This window comes from Marmota monax, unplaced genomic scaffold, assembly GCF_021218885.2.
Source record: "Marmota monax isolate L192 unplaced genomic scaffold, Marmota_monax_Labrador192_F-V1.1 WCK01_AAM20220418_F8-fsc00344, whole genome shotgun sequence".
Classification (NCBI taxonomy): domain Eukaryota; kingdom Metazoa; phylum Chordata; class Mammalia; order Rodentia; family Sciuridae; genus Marmota; species Marmota monax.
This window is the reverse complement of record NW_026692430.1, coordinates 30255-51494: the sequence shown is the minus strand read 5'-3', so window position 1 is coordinate 51494 and position 21240 is coordinate 30255. Positions and strand designations below refer to the sequence as shown.

The following is a 21240-nucleotide window of genomic DNA, read 5'->3' as shown; positions in this document are numbered from 1 at the left end:
TCCCATCTGCTTATGTGACTGGAATAAAGTTCTGTGTTGTAAAAGCCCCATAAGACAGACCCACCCTAGATTCATACACGTGAATCTTGGAAGAAGAAAGAGCCCTCTGACATTAGAATTCAAAAATGTCACGTGCTTGTTTTTGCCTTCCTCAAATCTTGGCCCACAGCCTGTGAACTAGGTGCACCAAATCAGATGCACCAGCCCAGACTTGAAGAGTCTTAGACAGCAGGAGAAGAGTCTTGGACAGCAGTTTCAGGGACTGCAGCCACTGGCAGGCATGGCATAGCCCCTGGCCCTCAGCAGTCAGCTGCTGCAGGGTGTCCTCACAGGCTTGGTCCTGCATTATGATTTTGGTGGTGGCCTTACTTCTGCCTGTTTTTCAGATGTGGTTCTCCAACCTTCCAGAAGCCCTTGCTGATAGCCTGTCATCAGCCAGAGTAGGCACTTATGGCTACTCACCAGATCCCAGAACATTTCTACTGTGCTTTCTGGAACCTTCTGGAACTCACCATGCCTTCTGGAACCTCAGGCTCGTCATCTTCACCTCAACCTCTTCTCTTCCTTCCTCATTCTCCCTGGCGTCTGGCCCTCCCAGGTGTCATCTCAGGGTTCTGCTGTTTTCTTCCCTCCTCCCCCTTACCACTGGACAGGGGCTGTGCAGATGGCCTCGTTGCTGCTCCCAGGCCCTCCCTGAAGACCCACCACATCAGTGTTGTGGCACCGACTCTGCCACCCCCAGCCCACCAGTTCTGCTTCTCCTTCTCCAACGTGGCCTCTCTCCTAACCTCCCAGAAGACTAGGTTCCTTTCTGTCCTCAAATCTCCAGTACTCTCTCCCCCATCCTTACTCTGAGCCAGTGAGTGTTGCTCACTGTTTCATGGAGAAAAATGGAATGTTCTAGAAACTTCCACCAACACCCACCTACTTGCACCTTTGCCTATTTCCTTGTCAACTTTCCTCCTCCCACAATGACCAGCCACCTTTAAGAGCTGCTCTTCTCTAAGGCTCTGTCTTCCACTGAGGCATGAGATTTGCTACTCTCATAGGCACGGAGGACAATTCCCCACCTCCCACCCCATCCAGTACCTCTGGTACAGGATCATTCTATTTGTAAACTGATAGTCCGCCAGATGGAGGCTGCAACTGCGCCCTCCCCATGTCTGTGCCAGAAATTGCAAGGAAACTCTGTCTCATTCTCCTGCAATGTCCCTCTGCTGCTCTCAACTAAGAAAGTTTAACATTTTGCACACTTTGGAGGAGAAATGCTTAAAGAAATAGATTGAAGTTGTATTCGGAGAAAAGGGGTAAAAAACTGATCACTGCCCAGGGCGCTAAGATCCATGCTCAAATTTTGGTCCTGTGATTTGCCCGATTATCACTTCAGTTTAACACTCAGCATTGTCTAGGGAGAAATGAGGCTATAAGAACTGGCATTGTCTGTGATCAATGCCAGGAGCCTTCCTTGTCAATCAATGACAGTTGTTTCTTTCTCTGATTGATGAACTTCTTTTTGACTTCCTGAAAATCCTGTGACAACTTGCCAGAAGGATCTACTGTGACCAGGCAAGCCACATTTCTTCATGTCCCAACCCACTGGACCTCCCTGTCCCTAGGCCTGAACTATAGCCACATCCCCATAGGCCTCAGCAGGCAGTTACAGGGAAAAACCTGGCAGGAGATACAAAATGTGCTGTGGATCTGCAAGACTCTTCACCTAGTCCACAGCCTGGGGAGGGTATGTAGAAGTGGGTCCTTGAGGTTCCAAACCAAGGATAGGAAGTTGAAGTAGGGCTTGACTAATTGATGGGGGTATGTTTTCTAGTGATTTGGGGTTCGTCTACAACCTTGAACAGCTCACAGTTCACTCAATTCCAGAAATCAGTACAATGCAGTGGATTCTTGGGATGGTAACACTGGAATGGATTTTCTTCTGTATCACCTGCCTGCCTTACTCCTAATACGAGAGGACTCATGAGACGCCTCCTTCCTGAGATGTGCCTTGGTGAAGGAAGGTCATCAGCTAGAAAGATAGGGGCAGAGGAGAAGTGACCTGGAACTTGGTTGGCAAGATTTCAGCTAAGGAAATGCTGTGGATAAGTGTCCCCTAAACACCCATGGGTAAGGCTCAGTCACCAGCCTGTGGTGCTTGAAGGTGGTGAAACCTCAGGAGGTGGATCCTCGTGGAAGGGAGCTAAGTCATCGAGGGTGTGCCATGGAAAGGGGTTTTGTGAGTCGGGCTCTCCGCTCTCTCTTTTCCCCAGGCTACCATGAGGTGAGCAGCTTCCTTTACCACAAGATTCCACCATGTTGGCTGCCGCCTCACCAAGGCCCCAGAGCAACTATGCCCACCGCCAACTGATGCAGACTGAAACCTCTGCAGTGTGAGGGGAAGTACACCTTTCCTCCTGTAAGCTGTTTTGTTACAGTCTCAGAGAGCTGGCTCATCCAGGAAGCTTCTCATCGTCATCAACCGTGATGACACCAAACAGTGAATAAAATCACTCCCATGTTTTGGGGAAATCACAGGCAGAACCACCATCAAAGACTGCCACGGTGCAGGAGAGGTCATTTTGATTACCCCCAAACTCTACCCGAGATGGACGGGTCGTGTGCAATGTCAGTGGGTCACTGAAAACTCACTAATTGACTCCAATTACAGATTCTATTCCTGATGTGGCCCCTACTGTGACTACTGTCTAACGTCCATCTTCTGGGCAGCAGTGACAAAGCCTGAGCTCAGATTTCCAGTTACTCACTGACTGGCAAGTTGATGATATTAATCCCTTGGATTTCATTACCCCTGCTGTGATGCAATGGTTTGCAATTTGGCTTTTCTTGATTAGATGCTTGTTCTGGAGAATGGGTGGGAAGGAAAGCTCTAAATACTAGCTCTGACCTATTACTACATGTGGACTGTACCTCCCCATACTTTTTCCTTACTTGATCACTTTCTGCCTACTCCATTACTTTATCTGCAGCCTGTCTTTGATGAACTTTATAACTGACTTCATAGAAAACAAAATTTCAAGATGATGTTGTGCTGGGACTAGAGCAAGATTGGGCATCTCCAGAGAGTCTGGAAGAATTGGTGAAACCAGGGCTGCCTCCTGTTGGGGTTCGGACCAGCACTTATGTGTGAGGAATAGTTGAATGATGTTGGTATCCTGTGTTTTCTTAGATTCTGTCTTTAGGTGCTTGGCATCCGTTTCCCACGGGGCTAAACTAATGAACCAAGTCACATCTCCCCTGAGATCCAGCTTTCAGGGGTTCAGCAGTCAAGGGTGCCAGTAGAGACCCTTAGCCATGCTTTTTCCTTTGTCCCTCCTGTCTCCTGGCTGACACTGGGGCTTCCCTGTGTGATTCTGCTCAATGTGCTGTGCCTCCATTTCTAGGGACCTGTGAGTATCAACTCCTTCCTCCATGGCAATGATTTCCATGCCCGCATGTCTCACCATACTTGATTAAAACAAATTCTGGGTACAACTTTTACAACGATTGGGTGTATGCCTATTTTTTTCAAAGTATGGTTATGGAAGGCTGAGTGTGCGTTCATGTCAGTAGCCAAAGCACTAGATTTGAGGGCTTCCCAGCATTAATGCTTTTAAAAAATATTTTGGGACTGTCCACTCACCCGCCCTGGGAGATGACAGGGCATGCCTTCCACCTAGAAACCCCAGACCCCAGTTTCCTGCTTCCTCAGCCTCCCTTGACTCTAGTTCTTCGTGGGCACGTGGTTAATCAGATGCGTCTGTCCTGACCTTTGCATAGGGAGCTAGTGACATGAGGGATCAGGAGCAGAGGATAATCAATTGTGGCAGCCACAGCAGGAATGGCGGGTCTCCAGGTTCAGCAGTGACGGCAGTACCAGGGCTGTTGTGCAATTCTGTGTCCAGCTCTGCAGCAGCGGGGTGGCCATCCTGGCCAGGGCCCGCCCTGGGCTGCGGTGGAGCTATGCTTCCCTTGTTCTCACCTGTTCTCCAGGCGGGTCCCCCAGCTTTCCAAGTGCCACTGTGAGCTACCACCGCCCTTTAAAAAAGTCACTTTCTGCTTAGCTTAATTAATAGGATTTTGTTGCTCACAACCAAGAATCCTGATTGAGGCAATGTGTGACACTCTTCCCTCCCACTCTCCATCCTTCCCTCCTTCCTTCAGTTTTCCTCTCTCCAAATGAAGAAGGTCCACATCTACTGAGTGTAAATATGGTGAAGTGGTAACGATTATTAATTATGGATAGTGAGACTATGAGTGTTGAATGGATATTTTGTATTTTATATCTTGTGATTTTCTCAAAGACGATACTAGCAGTCATACACAAAAGTAAACGACTGTGTGTTCATATGTGTGTACGTGCTGTGTACAGTTCCACTCTCGTAAGCACTTTGCAGGGTTTTCGCTAACTCAGAACAAGCCTATGAGGTGGAAACCATTGTTCCCATCCTCCTTTGACCTATAAGGAAACTGAGGCACAGAAAGTTGAACCTGCCCAAGATCCCACGGTTATTTAGGAGCAGAACCAGAAACCCAACCTCAGTAATCCCCATCCAGGGCCTCTGCTTTTAACGAAGTCAGGAACTGAGATAGCCAGGAGCATGGGGAGAAGAACACAGAGCTTTTAGGGCAGGGAATAAGCTTATTCAGGTTCCAAGAGGAGGGAATGGCCTGCCAGGAGGGACAGGCACAGTATGAGGATGCCTGGGGCTAGGGGTCAAGGTCACAGGCACCGTATGATACTACACAAAAAGAGACAGAGGTCAGTTTATGGATTTGGGAGACAATGACCTCGCTTCTCCAGACAACAGAAGGCAAGGTCACTTGTAGGGAGGCTGAGGTGGGGATAGGCAAGCAGCCAGGCCAGGCAGCAGCATGGCACGAGAGAGCTGGTGGTCCCCAGGTGGCTGGTTGTGGGGGAGGGGCCACCCAGGACAGGAGGGAAGGGGAGACATGCAGACGGGGTGGCTCCGTGGCTCTGTCCTCCCTCCTATTTTACTGAAAACTCTATTGCTCTATGACAGACAGACCGAAGACCTGAGCAGGCTCACCTGGGGTGAGCTCAGGAAGCGCAGATGGTGGCTCTGGGGCGGAGGGTCCCTCAGCAGGGAGCGAGGCATCATAGACCCTGCAGAGCTGCTCTGTCCCCACTGGACACAGGCTGAACAGTCACAGGCTCCTCCCCCTCCCCTCCAGAGAGGGTGTGAGTGTGTGTGTGTGTGTGTGTGTGTGTGAGAGAGACAGAGAGAGAGAGAGAGAGAGAGAGAGAGAGAGAGAGAGAGAGAGAGAGAGTCTGCACAGGGAGGATTGCTACTCTGCCAGAGTCCAGTTTGAGTTGTCACCTGCTGTGCCCTGGGGCTGGCTCTCCAGGATGCCCTCTGCAGTAGCACCTGCATGAAGCTCTCTGGCTCCCAGAGCTGGTAGCCCAGGAAGACTGGCCACTCTGCAGAAGTTTCCAGCCATCCCTGGGAAGCCACGCCGACCCTCCAGCAAGTCTCCCCCAGTTCAACAAGGTGTCTCCTAACCCCCAAGCTTCCACATCTGACCATGAAATGAAGTGACCGGACTCCACTCTGCCCCTGCCGCTCTGCTTCTGGGGGACTTTGTCAGCTACTCTGAATCTCCAGGCTAGACCGGTTCTCTGCATCCCTCGAACGGCCTGTCTTCCTCTGTGACCTCAGGTAAGCAAAGGGTGTTGTGCAGAGGGGGAGACTGGGCTGTGGGTTCACAGGAATACTAGCAGCTCCTGGATGTTTATGAGGGGGTCATGTCCGAGTGGCAGAAATTGCCTGCTCCTGGGAAAATTTTTAGCCTCCTGGTTGTCCTGTTGGGGCTGTTCAAAGCCCTGTGTGAGCAATAATGCCTCTGAGCTGCTGTGGATATTTGAGTTCCATGAGCACCAGCTTTAAGGTATCTGCTTCTGTGTCTTTATTTCTACCATTCACTCTTTTGCTCATGTATTTATTCATGCAGTAAATATTCTATAAATCTTGCATGAAGCTTAATAGCCACCAGTGGTATTTACTGAGTTGGGAGGTAGCAACTCCTTCACGCTGGGATTTCTGGAGGCTGGAGGTGGGGAGGATTCCCGCATGGGAGGCTGGAAGTGCAGATGACCTTTAAGAGTGTAACTGACCTTGAGAGGTTAAACCTCTGTGATGCAGAGCAGATATCAAAGCTGGAGGTATGCTATCCCTGAAGCGCTCTGTTTGGAAGGCGAAACAGTGTCATTTCTTCCAGTCAAGGGGTTTCCTCTGGGGTATGGTATTGCCAGTTAGGGAAGAGCTGGGACTCCCTTGCTTGGGGTGAGGTGTGGGGCTTCTGGATGGCAGAGAGAGGCTGGGGGGACCCAAGCGGACTTTTGGGAGGAAGGGGTGCTTGTGAAAAGTGCAGAACATGGCTCAGTGGGTGAGAAGTTGAAAACCAGGTGTAGGATGAAGATGGACGGGGAATAGGATTCAAGTTACGCTGACTTAATGGAACCAGGATCCAGGGAGTGAGAGAGGCTGCATGGAGTGTGGGGGTGTGAGGGAGAAACAGGGACACCATGAACATCAGCCCGATGGGGACATTGGTGTCTGAGCACTTGGCCCACACCATCTTTTATGCAAAGGCTTCTCTGTGCATCCCATTTACCCAGACCTTACAGGTAGGAATGTAACCCGCACTGTGATTCCCCCCCCCCACAAAAAAACTGCCATTCCAGCCATGGAGGGGGTCAGAGTCCAGAGCTCTTTCTCTTTAAATACCTTTGTGGAAATTGACTCTAATTACTGCCAATTACCTGGAACCATTTCCACTTTGGTTTCTGGTGACAAATTAATGAAATTATCATTGTGGGCTAATTATAAAGGATGCATATCTGAGGCATGTTGCAGGAATATATCCTCTAGAGTCAGTGGTATCTCATTTGCACATTCTTGCAGAGAGTCGAGTATCTCTCCTCGCATCTCTAAATGATGCAATTTCAGTATGCCTGGATTCCTAGTCTCATTAATAAGAGAAAAAAATCTTTCTTTTATTTAATGCATTTAGTTAAAAGGTGAAACAGATTATAACCGTGGAATTTTCAGCCATGATATTGGTCGGAAGGAGTTAGTAATCTGCACATGGAGCACCCTGGATCCAGGCGAGCCCAGCTTTGGGATGGGCACCTGTCCTTTCTCACCCTCTCCAACGGACCTCAGTTTTGATAGTGGCTTAGCAATAGCAGTCACGGTGCCAGGAGTTAGAGAAAACAGGCAAGTTCTGGCTGAGATGCTCACACAACTGCCCTTCTTGGGGAGCGTTTCACCACATTATAATTCGGAAGCTAAAGACCTGAGTTTGAATCCCAGCTTTATCACTTTTAAACTATGTGGACTTGGACAAATCAGCCAACTTCTCTGAGTGTGGCTTTTTATTTTACTTGTAAGAGGTAGTAATGTCTCTTCTGCACACACCCCTGGGGGGTGGGGTGAGCCCAAAGCTGCAGAAATGCCTTGTGAACCTGCCAATGGCATAAACAAGCTGTTCTCAGGAAACCCTTCAGGGGTCAGCACCAAAGGGACCCCAGCCTCTTCTTTCTCTGCACTTACCTAGCCCTGTTCTAATTTCAAAAGGAAAGAAAGAAGTGAGTCTTCATGCTTGTGCGATGATAGTTGCAAGCAATTGCATTTTATAATTCCTCTTTGTTTTAACCAGTAAAATGAAAAACAAAACAAAAAACCAAACTTCCAGTGGGGGGTGAGAGTGGGGGTGAGGTGATATGTAAGCCACTGACATCCCCAGGTGAATTTGGAGGGCCTGGGACACTTGAGGTCCTCCAAGGTAGAGAGGATGAAAGAGGAGAAAGGAAAAGAAAGGTTGGTCTGTGTTGTCAGGTGTTCTGAAGAGAACAGAGGGGATGTGCCACCTGCTTCCCCAGGGTGGTAAAGAAGGTAAGCCGCTGGTGGCTCAGCTCAGCTCTACTCAAGCTTCTCAGGCGCTTACCCAGAATCAGACTCAGGGAGGGACTTCGCAACATGAGGAATTGTTTAAAGCCTGGAAGGGAAGCCTGGGGGCACCTGGGGCCTCCCTGGATGCCTCTGAAACCACTGGGGTTAAATGAACATGATCAAGCTCCGCAGCAGGTGAGGATGAGTAGATGAGACCCCAGAGTCGTCTTCTTCCTGTTCTTCTCCACTGTGTCCCTCTGAGGCCAAGTAGCTCAGTTCTCTCTCCTGTTACCCAGCACATGCTTGGTCCTGGTAAGGGATGAAGGTCACGGAGAGATAAATCAATAAAAAGCAAACAATCGGATTGTGAGAGTAAATGTCTTCTGTAGTCTTGTCCTAAACTCCCTGGCCAGCCTTGGCTTCCCCCATCCACTCTCCCGGGGGCCTCTTCCTCCCTGGTACTTTCCCAGGAGGCTCTGCGTACCTAGAACTCGCAGGGCAAAAGGTGTCCTGGGAGCCGGGCCTGGGCTGGAGGCTTGGGGAGAGACCCAGCCTTCACCCTGAAGGAGCCAGCTCACAGCGGGGATTTCCGCTCTTCTCCAGAAGCCTCCGCAGGCAGACCTTTGCCCCAGTTGTCGGGCCATAGGCCTCGAAGCCTCAGCTAAGGCAATCCCAGGTGAGCACAGCCGACTTTGATTTTTATTTACCACTTTAACCGCTGGGCGGTTCAGTGGCCGTGAGTCCATCCAGGCTGCTCCGCCACCATTGCCGCCATCCATCTCCAGAACCTCGTCATCTTTCCACACTGCAGCTCCTAATCTCCCCGCTGCCCAGCCCCAGGCGACCCCCATTCTACCTCCTGTCTCAGTGCATCTGATGACTCCAGGTGCCTCGTGTAAGTGGGATTGTACAGTATCTGACCTTTTGCGTCTGGCTTATTTCATCCATGTTGTAGCAGGTACCAGAATTTTCCTTCCTGAAAGGCTGAGTAGTGTTCCACGGTGTGCACAGTCCACGTTTTGGGTATCTATTCATCTGAGCTTGGGTGGTTTCCCTTGCCCCACACTTGACCTGGGTTACTGCACTCTGTTTGGATGGAGTTTACGTGATTTTTTGTGAGCCCCCTTTCCCCATGAGATTGGGGGAGAACATATCCAAACATCGCAGGCATCGCTGCCTATAAAAACAAACAAACAAACAAACGGGCTATTATATGAAGTAACTGATGCATCTTATGGTTGGAAATTTGGGAAGTGGGGAAAAGGGTCAAAGACAAGTAAAATGGCTTCTCATCCCTGAGATTGCAGGTGATCTATACGTACCTGGAGGAAACGGTTACAAGAGGAAAGGGCAGTACAGCAACCAGAGCTTTCCCTAGAAAGAGCCCGGCTACTCTGCTTTCTTTGCAGAGGGTCTTCTTGGAGGAAGGGGGACAGTCCCCTGTGAGGGCTAGAGACCTGGGACCAAGCGGCTCTGCTCACCAGGGTCAGGTGGGTGGGTGCTGCACAAACCTTATGTGGCACTCAGGGGACCATTAGTTGGTGTGTACATGAAGCTGCGCCTCCGTGGGAGCCACCGCACCTGGTGTGTGGACAGAGCAGCTCCTGAGGGGTCTGAGCCTGGGGCTGTTGTGGGAGGCAGCTTCCCAGAACCCCTGTCCCTCCCATGTGGGGACCCCTCTGGGAGAGCTCTCCTGAGCAGCCACCTCTGGGAACCGTTTGGGGGACAGGCAGGAACCAGTCACCTCTAAGAGAGGTAGAATGAAGCAGGAAACCCCAGGGCAGCAGTGGGGTAGTGTGGCACCAGGTGAGTAAGGGTGGCTGGTGGTAAGGGGACAGGGGACAAACGTGAATCTCATTTTCCAGTGAGTCTCTGGGTTGAAACCTCCTGGGGAGAATGACGTGGGGAGGCCTTTTGCCCCAAAACACACCCCGGAAGAGCCTGTTGCAATAAATAAGTCTCAGAAATTGCAGGACACTGACGCTCTCCTCAAACCCTTCCCACGCCCTCTCTTCCCCGGTTGGCACGAACTGTCTCTGTGTGATGCCCCTGGGCCCTGGTGCTCTGACAAGCCCAGTAGCAGCGTGCCCAGCCCAGCCACCGCAGGGCCGGGAGCTTCCAGGAGCACAGCCATCCTACGTGTTCCCTGCCCCTGTCCTGAAGGTAGGCAGGGCAGGAGAAGGATAAGCCAAAAGCCCAGCAGAGCCTAGCGACTTGGCCAGGACCCAGAGCCACATTTGCAAGCTCCAGGCCAGTTCTCCTTTCCTGCCAAGAGGGCAGAAGGGAGCAGTGTGACAGGCTTGGGAGAAGCAGGAGATCATGGGTGATGTCTGGACTCTCTGCTGAGATGCTGGGACAAGGAGGGCTGAGAAGGAGAGTGTGGCTTCGTGCCTCCAGTAACGGTTATTCTAATTCCCTCATGCGCGAGGTGGCTTACATTTTTAAAGCGCTCTCTTATCCTTGTTCTTGTTTGTTTGTTTGTTTTTAGAAATTTTGTTTAAAATACAGTTAACATAAAACTTACCATTACACCCATCACCACTATCTAGTTCTAGAACATTCTCACCATCCCCAAAGGAGCCCTGCTCCCACAGCTTGTGTTGAAAGCCAGTGCTATGTCTGCACCGTGTATGCAGAGTGTACCCAAGCAGAGGGCATCTTCTCTCCCAATAAAAACAGCTCTTTAAAAAAAAATAGTAATTTGGATGGGTCAACTTTTAAAGGTAATATTTAACATGTTACCTTAGTGACACGTTTTAAACCACATAGGACATAAAATAATATATAGACTTAAAATACTGCATTCCCCAACTCTCGCTGCCACGACAAGTCGAGCAGTTCACCCATTCTTGATGCTGCCTCCATCTCATTGCTGTGTTCTGCACACACCACCGTCCTCACGGCCCGAGAGTGGCTGCCCGTTATTAATCCAGAAGGTGGATTAATCTTTTTAATCCAACGTTTTCAAGGTATACTTCACATAGCATAGAAGTCCCCCTTTAGAAATGCTCCCAGAATTGTGCAGCCATCACCACCGTGTATTTCCAGAACTTTTTGGTTACCCCAAAAGGAACCCCCCAGTGGTGTTTAAGCAAGCCCTCGCCACCTCCCTCCCCAGATCCACTTCCTGGTTGTCCTTCTGTCACTGTGGAGTTTCCTGTCCTCATCCTACAGGGGCTTCTGTGACTGGCCTCTTAGGGTCTGGGCTGTTTCCCAGCTTCCTCCGCGTGGTGGCCTGTGTTAGCCCCTCATTCCTTGTTGTGGCTGAATCACATTCCATCGCATCCATCCAACGGCTTTTTTCATCTGTTTATAAGCTGGTGGACGTTGGGCCATTTCCACCTTTAGGCTACTGTGACTGGTGCCTGCGTCCTTCTGCTGACCAGCTTGTGCGATTCTCCCCATTTTACAGATGAGGTGCTGAAGCAGAGTGGTGGGAATGTTGGTGCCCCCTGGTAGGTCAGCCTTGTCTAGGGAGAGCAGCCGGCTGACTCTGGAAAGAGGGAGACGGGGATTCCTCAGTCAAGCTGGGGGGAGTGCAGGAGCCCCCTGCTCCTGGCAGGTCTTGCACCCCTCCGTGGAGTGTCGAGAGGCATGACTCAGGAGTCCTTCTCTGGCTTTGGTCAGGTTCAGCAGAAGGAGCCTTGCAGAATCCAGTGGCCCCCTGCCATGCCAGCTCGGTGACGCCCTGCCAGGTTAGACCACAGCAAGCTGGACGGGCCCTCTTTTGGATGTGCAGGGGAAGCCAGACCCTCCTCTGAGACCATGGGCCCCTCCCATTCTGCACTGCCGCCCTGGATGAAGTTTGGCCTGTGGTGGCCCCTTCTGCTCCCAGCAGGTGAGCGGCTGCCTTATCTCTGGGACTTCACTGCTGTGTGCTCACGTGCCAGGTGGGGGGATCTCCTGCAGGTGGGCTCATTGCAGTCCTCAAGGCCGCAAGGATGTTAGAGGTCATAGGCTGGTGCCTGGTTCCACAGGGGGAAGGTGGAGGGGCTGTCACAGCGCTGATATTAGCAGCTGTGTCACCTTGAATGTTCCCAGCTTCAGCGTTGCTCATCTGCAAAACACAAATAGTGCTGTGGACCTCCCGGAGCTATTGTGGGGACAGAAGGAAAGCCTGCGCCTAGCACCTGGGTCACAGCAGGCACCCAGGACACACACATGGTGGTTATTGTCCTTGCCGGGCTTTCTGTCCCAGTTGGAGCTGCTGTGGTTCTGGGTTTGGAGCAGTAGCTGTCCACTCGCTCAGTGGCAGGGCCTTGGTGTGCCGAAGCCGTTGGCAGAGTACTGAAAATCCCCCGAGAGACCCATGGACAGTGGTTGGCCTAGTTGATGAGAGGCGGCAAGGGAGCAACTCAGGGAGGTGACTTCAGTGGTGAGGGCTACGGCTGGCACTGCTGGTTCCTCTGACGACTGGGTGGGAACGAACGCTGCTCACCACCAGGCTTGTTGTCATGGGGCAAGTCCCCTCCCTGCAGCTTACCTGGGACCTGGGCTGGATCTCCCGCCTCCCTGCCGCAGCTCCCTGGCTTTGTTATCTGATATCACACAGGTACTGACGTCCATTTGACCACCAGCACGAGCGAGTGCACCGTGGCCTCGGGGCTGTGCACAGCTCTGATGGACATTATCATAGCGAGTCCTCCACAGGGTTCGAGGTGGGATCTGGATTCACACCCCACCTGACAGCTGAGCAAGCTGACGCTCACACAGATGGCGGCCTCTGCTTTGATGGGAAGCCGCGTGCCCGCTGCCTCCTTGGCTTCTGGAGACCCCTCCTCTTCTCTCCCATCCCACAGCGTTGGCGCAGCGAGGCCCCCACACCCAGGCCGAGGACCGCCTCTTCAAACACCTCTTCAGGGGCTATAACCGCTGGGCACGGCCAGTGCCCAACACCTCAGACGTGGTGATCGTGCGCTTTGGACTGTCCATTGCCCAGCTCATTGATGTGGTGGGCCTGTCTCCCCAATCCAGGCCCCTCAGAACCCGCCTCCAGACCCCAGGCTCTTCCCCAGGGTCCCCCCTGCAGCCCCCATCCCCCCGCCCTCCTCCATTACAGCGGGGACCTCAGCCTGTTCCTCCTAGGCTGCCCCAGCCCCTTCCCCTCTCACCCAGATCCCCTTCTGCGGCAGCAGGGGGCTGCAGAGGGCTTTCTTGTGTGACCCTGAAGAATCTGAGTCCAGGGGAGTGTTGGGAGGGACGCTGGGCTTGGGTGCCGCACAGAGGCTCTTCCTGTGGGTGGGGGTCCCGGCAGCCCCTCTCGCTCACCCTGTGCGCTGGATTCTGTTGCCCTCTCTCTCTTACCGGCCAGGACGAGAAGAACCAAATGATGACCACCAACGTCTGGCTGAGGCAGGTGAGGATTCTCCCCGTAGGGAGGGGACAGTCATCGCCGGGCCCCGCCTCCCTGCACCTTCCCCTGACAGGGGCAAGCTGCTGCATTCACGGTGGGTGACACCTGCCACTTGGGTCATCTGGTTGCAGGTGGCCTCTCCAGAGGACTGTGCTTGTGTGGTCAGACTCTGAGTCCACTCCCTGGACATGTCACCAGAGAGCCAGAGATGCCTTTCTTAGAAATGGACATTTCATAGTCCTTGCTGCTTGGGGACAGGCTGCATTGTCACCAAAACCCCACGGAGGTCTCATTCTGCCCATTTTACAGCTGAGGAAAATGAGAAGCAGGGTGCGGCTGGGCCGGTAAAGGGGGCACCCAAGTGCCTGGCTTAGCTCCTTCTACCAAAGAACGCCGAGTGTCCCTGTGTGTGTTGCCTGACAAACCCGAAGCTCGCCATCTAGAGCCACTTGGGTGCTTCCTATCTCAGTTTCATGGTCAGGAGTTTGAGTGGTTTCCTCTGCTTTGCATGGTGACTGCTTGGGAGCATCTGGCTGCTGGCTGTCCTGTTCTGAAGGGTTAAGGACAACTTTACTCACAGCAGGGGTGTTTGGAAAGTTCTGAAAGGGTGGGCCTGGCTGGCCTCCTGGCCCTGCCCAGGACCTCTCGGGGTCTTTCCCTGCGGTGTCTCCAGGAGGGAAGTCAGATTCCCACCTGTGGCTCAGGGCTCCCAGAAGGAGGGTCCCCAGACAGAAGTGGAACCTGCTGGTCTCGGGTGGCCTGAACGGGCCCAGCATCCATCTTGCCATATTCTGTAGGTCAGGGCAGTACAGGAGTCCAGCTGGATTCAGGGAGGGGCCATAGACCCCACCTCTTAGTGGAAGGACAGCCAAAGAGCAGGTGGCCCTCCTGGATGGGCCACTCCTAGGGCAGACTCATTAGAGCACAGGTCTCATGAGAACCCCAGTGCGTTCCCTCCCTTCTTACTCCTCCTACTCTGTTCTGCTGCTCTGAAGGCCTCTGACATGGAGGTGGCAATAGAATGTGAGAAAGAGGAGCTGGTGCCCTGCCCACGGCTTGCCCCGCCAGCACCGACTGTCCCTGGGCAGAGGTAAACATGCAGAGCCACACCCACCAGAATGTTGATTGGCATCTCTGTTTGAGTCCTTTGAATGGGTGCCTGGCCCTCCAGTGCCCTTTCTGTAATTCCTGTCCACCAGGGGGTCCCCGGATGTTGTTGGGGTGTGGTGCTTCAGCTACTCAGTTTAAATTAGACCTTGGTCCAGAGGCTCTGAGTGGATACTGCTCATCCCAGAGCTGCTGGAGCGTCAGGAGGCTCATCTTTACAGATGTGCCAACTGGGGACCAGAGCAGGGAAGGTACTGGGTGTGGTGGGGGCAGGCCTAGAACCTAGGTCACCGCAGCTGTCCCCACGGTCTGGTCACCTGAGCCAGGGGCTGGGCGGGAGGTGAGGACATACACTGCCGTGGGACCTGGGCCATCAATCCGTCACCACCTCTGACCAGCCTGAGATGCTGAGCGTGTTATTCTCTGAGCCTCATTTTCCTCATCTGTAAAATGAATGTGATTCAACCTACTACCACGTGCCTGGGGACAGTAATATGCCCCAACTTGACGTGGGTTCCCCCAAATGTTGGTTGAAACTGAAGACATGACGGATGGAATGGAGAGAGAATAAGACCTGATCCAGGGAGAGAAACACAAGTTCGCTTGGACGTGATTTGGGGGGAGCAGGAGTGAAGTCCAGAGATCTCTTGCTCCCTCCTGGGCCGGTCCCTGGGTAGGGAGGTCTCTGGAACATAGTCTGGAGGTCACAAACAGCTCCGAGCCTCAGCCGCTTGCCTCTGGCAGGTGGCTTTTCCCCTCTGTGGTCCTCACTTCCACCTGCTCGGCAGGCCCTGGCCCGCTGTCTCTGCAGCCTCTTCCTGGGTGGAGAATCTAACCACCTCTGAAACTGTGATGTGCTGAAACACGACGTCAGCTCAGATCCTGCAGTGCCTCACTGGAGTCAGCCAGGGAGGCAAGAGAGGACCAGGGCATGGCTGGGGACACCACCTGCCTGGGAGTTAGCTACTGAAGTGGGGGCAAAGCGAGGAAGGTGTTTATCTGGGAGGGTGTGCCTGGTTCCTCTGTCAGAGCCCTTTCCTGGCATCACAGCCTCTCTGTTCTGTGGGGCTGGGCGGGGCTCTGGGGGCTCCTGAATCCCTGGCTCAGCCTAGGTTGACAGAGGCCTCTCCCTGGCATGGCAGTGATGGGACCCCTCCCCTGCACAGGAGTGGAGCGACTACAAGCTGCGCTGGAACCCAGCTGATTTTGGCAACATCACCTCCCTCCGGGTCCCTTCAGAGATGATCTGGATCCCTGACATTGTCCTTTACAACAAGTAGGAAGACATGGAGCCCTGGGCAGGCCCTTAGGAGGGGCGGTAAAGGGGACTTGGAGGGCTTCGTCGTTTCCGTCTCAGTGCTTAGCAGAGAACCTCCTCCTCTGTATTCTTTTATTCCTTTCATCCTGTTCTCTCCCTCCTACACACCAACGTTTACTGGGCACTGAAGATGTATTCATTTGTAGCACAGTGACAGTGGGACAGATTTGCCAACTCTGAGTATCCTTTGGAAAATGTGGTTCAGGCTCTCTAAAAATGCCTAGGAGTTGAAATTTTAAAGGATGGCAATACTGTCTGACCAGGTAAGTTGGCATCCTGTAGTAGCACCTTTGAAGAACAAACTCACTGGGTATGTTTTTTCTTTAATCATGTTATCTTATACTTGCCTTGGATTCAAGACCCAAAGGATAAATCTCACCCTAACAACTAGAAGCTAACAGAAGCTGGAGGGCGGGGGGAAGTCCACAGAGAATCCCAGTGGGCAAAAATCAATGAATTAATATACGTTTTCATAGGAGAAATAGAAATCTATATTTTTATTAGTATGTTTGGTATCAGGCAATTCTTCATTGAGAAGTTAAAAAGTTCACATTTAAAAGAAGGTGTTATGATTGTCTAAAACCATTTTCTAAAACAGGTTGCTGCTTCCTTGAGATATGAATAGCAATGACAAGGTTCTGTGGTCACGGTTTTGGATCACACTGTATGTCTGTCACCCCCTGCCAAGGGCTTTGGAAGCCAGCAGAGCACAATAGCGTTTTAAATGCTGTTTTAAGTCCTGCAGCAAAGAAACCAGCTTACCCAGCACTTCCCAATCCCTGGGACCCTACCTTGGAAATGATATTTTTAAACAATAAAACATAGAGAGAGGGTACATTTCTGGTCCTCCAGAGAGGTCAGTGGTTCCTTATACCAGTTCCTTACACTGTCTGGTTCTAGGCAGGCCCAGCGCCCTCTCACCTAAACACACACATGCCACTGGGTGACCTGGCAGGTCTGACACCCAGGTACCTGTGTTTGCTGACTCACGCCCCCACCCTCTTGCTCTGTACCCAGGAGCTGGCACCCAGGAGCATTCTAATTTCTGCTTCCTGTGCATTTGGCAGAGATATGAGCAAAGTCCTAGGGTCAGATACAACTTCACATTGCAGGATCGTCAATAAAGCCGTGACCACTAAGACTCGATTTTCACAAGAAAAGTCCAGTCAAACTTCCGTAGACACATAAAGAAACATCTGCTCCACCCAGGCACTGCACTCTGGCCAATCAACAGAACTGTTCCTTCCCCCAAATGGGTGCACATTGCCATCTAGCGGCAACTATGTGAAATGACCAAAATGCCTTTAATTTCTTTTTCTTTGTTTCTTTTTCTTTTTGACTTTTTGCCTGCTGTATTTATTACTCTCTTTCAAAGTTCCTGTTTCCAGCCAGTCTGTCTCTCTACCCTGGAACTACTCCATGGGAAACTCCCTTGTATTCTGATTCCCTGGACTTTAGGACAGACGGTAGGAAGCGAAGGGGGAGTCGAAGAAGTCCCATCTGACTGGTCACCATTGTACCAGTGTCCCCATAGTCCTTGTGGGTCTTTGGATACTCATTCCCACAAAGTCCCCCCACCTCATCGACCACAGTCCCCATGATGCCCACCTGGTGGCCCCAGTGAGCACTGTTAAGATTTTCCTTGGCCCCACTCTTAAGATTTTTCTTGTTCCTGCAGGGCCCTCTGCTGTGGTGCTCCCTCCCCTCCCTTGGCCGAGTCCTCCCTGAGCACTCCAGCCAGCCTCCTGTTGGTGCCAAGCTGCCTCCCAGGGGGCCCTAGTGGTTGAGGTTAGATGCATGGACTCCAAGAAGTTTCCTCACTAGCCAAAATCTTAGGTCTCTTGAGCAAAGAACAAAAGATCCAGGTGGAAAAGTCATGATCTTCTACCTAAGAGGCTGCTTGCTCACTGTGTGCTAGGAAAGTACAGTTCAAGATCATCACTCTAAAATATTAAAGGAATAAAAACAGGCAAGGGAACTGCATATACCCCGTGACCTCAAATATGCAAAACCATCAGAATCATTGTCCGTGTGACAGTAGAATAGACATGATATGTATAATATCACAATGTTGATAGTGGGTATTTTAAAAATTCTTGGTACTTTTGCAATTAAAACAATGTTATATGAAAAGAAAACTCAGCTATGTCCATCTTCTGGGGAAGTTTTATACCCTTGCAAAAGACGGGACACTTGGCCAGCTGAGAACTGCCTTGTTGGGGTTGCTCTCTGCAGCAGTCTGGGTGGGTCAGGTAGGTGTGCAGAGCCCCCAGCTGGTCTTCTCTCTGCAGTGCAGACGGAGAGTTTGCAGTGACCCACATGACCAAAGCGCACCTCTTCTCCACGGGCACTGTGCACTGGGTGCCCCCAGCCATTTACAAGAGCTCCTGCAGCATCGACGTCACCTTCTTCCCCTTCGATCAGCAGAATTGCAAGATGAAGTTTGGCTCCTGGACCTATGACAAGGCCAAGATCGACCTGGAGCCGATGGAGCAGACGGTGGACCTGAAGGACTACTGGGAGAGTGGTGAGTGGGCCATCATCAACGCCACGGGCACCTACAATAGCAAAAAGTATGACTGCTGCGCCGAGATCTACCCCGACGTCACCTATGCCTTCGTCATCCGCCGGCTGCCACTCTTCTACACCATCAACCTCATCATCCCCTGCCTGCTCATCTCCTGCCTCACCGTGCTGGTCTTCTACCTGCCCTCTGACTGCGGCGAGAAGATCACGCTGTGCATCTCCGTGCTGCTCTCGCTGACCGTCTTTCTGCTGCTCATCACCGAGATCATCCCGTCCACCTCGCTGGTCATCCCGCTCATCGGCGAGTACCTGCTCTTCACCATGATCTTCGTCACCCTCTCCATCGTCATCACCGTCTTCGTGCTCAACGTGCACCATCGCTCCCCCAGCACCCACAGCATGCCCCACTGGGTGCGGGTGGCCCTGCTGGGACGTGTGTCCCAGTGGCTGCTGATGAACCGGCCTCTGCCACCCTTGGAGCCACACGACTCCCCAGGCCTGAAACTCAGCCCGTCTTGTTACTGGTTGGAGACCAACATGGATGCAGAGGAGAGAGAGGAGGCAGAGGAGGAGGAGGAGAAAGGCAGATGGGTGTGTGCAGGCCGCCTAGCCCCCTCCATGGGTATCATCTGTGGCCGGGGACGCCTGCACCCACAGGCCTCAGGGCTCAGGGCCGAGGCTCCCTCTGGAGAGCGTGAGATCTTGCTGTCGCCTCGCATACAGAAAGCCCTGGAAGGTGTACACTATATTGCTGACCACCTGCGGTCAGAGGATGCCGACTCTTCGGTGGGTGAGGTCTGGGTGAGGGCCTCCCCTGGGTGACCTTATTAGCTTAGCAGGGAACCCTCCCACCTCAAGATGGTAGCTAGACCAACCTGGTCCCCTCCCTGAGGGCTGGCCTCCCTCATTCATGGCTCCAAAGAGTCTGGAATCAATTGTGAGAGAACATTTAGCTGGTGGCTCTTAGTACACTTGTTGGCTGTAGGTCAAGAATGTCCCTGCTCAGCCTCACTGGGAGACAGCGAGCAGAGAGGGCGTGCTCAGATGTGGACTCTGCCATGCCACGCTTATGCCACTACCTGCAGGAGTTGGCAGGGATACGGAGGTGGAGGGGGCATTAGGAGAGCCTGGTGGGTTAGCGCCTGTGGCAGTGGCCTTCCTCTTTTGTGCTAGATGGTCCCCTCTCCTCTTTTCTCATCAGGCCCTTTATGAAGCTCATGAGTCAACCACAAACTCTGCAGATTCTTGGTTGTACCAGGCTGGGCCTCTCTGCAGCCCCTGCCTTATCTAGCGCTCAGCATCAGAATTCTCTTATCAACTTAGGGAAGGGTGAAAGGCTGGAGAGGATCACAGGGTAGCCTTGTTGAGTGAATGAGAAAATTAATCATTAATTTGGGAGCAGCTAGGCATCCATCCCTGGCCTGGGCTGGGAGTCCAAGCTGCACAAAGCCCACCCACCCCCTAACCTGCCCCGAGTCACACCTACCCCACCCTCTCTGCACTGAAATCGCTGCAGCCACTGGGAGTCCATCTCCTTAGATGGTTCCAAGCACCTCTCTGTGTCCCTCTAATCCCTTTGCCCAGAACCTGTGAGCCCCAGTAGTGTGGAGGGTGAGACGGGTGGGACACAGGAGAGGATGGTATGGGGCTTGGGCCAGCTCTGTTTCTCCCTCCACCCCATCTCTGCACCTGTGCCAGTCTTCGCTTCCCCTCAGGTCTCAGGGGGCAGCTGCTGCTGCCCTGTGGTTGTCTCTACAGGGGTTGAGCATGGGAGGACTGCCTCTGTCACTGTGAGCCCATTTCTCCCGCAGGTGAGAGAAGACTGGAAGTGTGTTGCCCTGGTCATCGACAGGATCTTCCTCTGGCTCTTCATCATCGTCTGCTTCCTGGGAACCCTGGGGCTCTTTCTGCCTCCATTCCTGGCTGGAATGATCTGATGTCATGTCCCTTGTGTCGGCTCCAAGGCCGTCCTGCCAGCCAGCAAGGACCACCTTTAACTGCAGCTGCCTCCAGAGTGCCCTCGGGGGCCAGCGCCATCTGCCTGCGGTGCTTCTGGGGAGAGAGCACCAGCCCTGAAAGTCTTCCTGGAGCACTCACTGTGACGCTATGAACCTAGTACTGGGAATCTGCTGGACAGAAAGCCCGGTTTAGGAAGCAGAGGAGCTAGAAAAGAAGGAGGACTCTGCCCTGCAGAGGGGTGGGACTAGCACAAGGAGAAACAAGATGGCCTTGAGGGAGGGGCACGTGGGGGAAGGGGAGGCTGCCTCAGGGGTGGAAGGGCTATGAGCAATGGTCTAGATTTAGGAATGAGCCCGAAGTAACCAGGGGAACCCCCAGGCCAGGGTCGGGGAGGCTGGAAGCGCAGGTTGGGCTCTTTAAACCAGGCTGAGGAAGTGTTCAGTGTGAGTTTGCAGGGCTTGGAGGTCTGTGGTGTAGCAAGGGACTTTACAGAAGGAGCGGGGAGCAGGTGTGGGGGGGCAGTGGAGCAGGGCCTTCCCATCCACCCAAAGCACCTTCAGCACCCCCTGGGGCATCGTGCCTCCCTCTTCCTTGCAAAGAAGCAGCCAGAACTGAGAGCCGCCGCTGTGGGCGCTGTGTGCCCTGTGTGCCCATGAACCTGCAGTGAACAAACCAGGAAGGCCATCCTGGCTGTTCTTCCGCAGTGCCCTGGTCCCTGTAGTCTGCGGTCAGCACACCTCTCTGGAGTTGGGGATCTCTGCTTCAAGCTCCTTCAGTTCTGAACTCCTCCCAGCCAGGGACCCTTCAGTTTCTCCTCTCCCTAGGACCTAGCCCAGCACAGGGCGAGGGGCACCGGCACTCTATGTTGTGCGTGGTGGAGGGGAAACACTGAACGTTTTGGGCTCCACGCCTGCTGGGGGATGCCAGTGCCCTCGGGTGTCCCTCCAGCCTGCCTTTCCTGTCCTCCCCAGAGCCTCACCACGTCTGACCTGCTGTGGGCCATTCCGTGCAGCTTGTTCTTGCTCTGAGGAATGCCGAGCCCGGTGGGTGGAGCCTCTCCTGAGCTCTGT

At 52.9% G+C, this 21240-nt stretch overlaps 1 protein-coding gene across 1 annotated transcript; it reads left to right on the top strand.

Moving 5' to 3' along the window:
* The first annotated feature begins 11672 nt into the window (after positions 1 to 11672).
* Chrna2 (cholinergic receptor nicotinic alpha 2 subunit) lies at positions 11673 to 20440 on the top strand. The gene is made up of 6 exons (XM_046442972.1): positions 11673 to 11745; positions 12707 to 12858; positions 13219 to 13263; positions 15534 to 15643; positions 17977 to 18997; positions 20023 to 20440. The coding sequence occupies exons 1-6, from the start codon at positions 11673 to 11675 to the stop codon at positions 20146 to 20148; spliced, it is 1527 nt and encodes a 508-aa protein (XP_046298928.1). The 3' UTR covers positions 20149 to 20440.
* The last annotated feature ends 800 nt before the right edge of the window (positions 20441 to 21240 follow it).

What these genes read in the sequence shown, in the direction of transcription:
- Chrna2 (XM_046442972.1), top strand. Translation starts at nt 11,673, where the DNA reads ATGGGCCCCTCCCATTCTGCACTGCCGCCCTGGATGAAGTTTGGCCTG. An exon ending in GCCCCTTCTGCTCCCAGCAG is followed by an intron (nt 11,746 to 12,706) that starts GTGAGCGGCTGC and finishes CCCATCCCACAG; the next exon opens with CGTTGGCGCAGCGAGGCCCC. An exon ending in GACATTGTCCTTTACAACAA is followed by an intron (nt 15,644 to 17,976) that starts GTAGGAAGACAT and finishes TTCTCTCTGCAG; the next exon opens with TGCAGACGGAGAGTTTGCAG.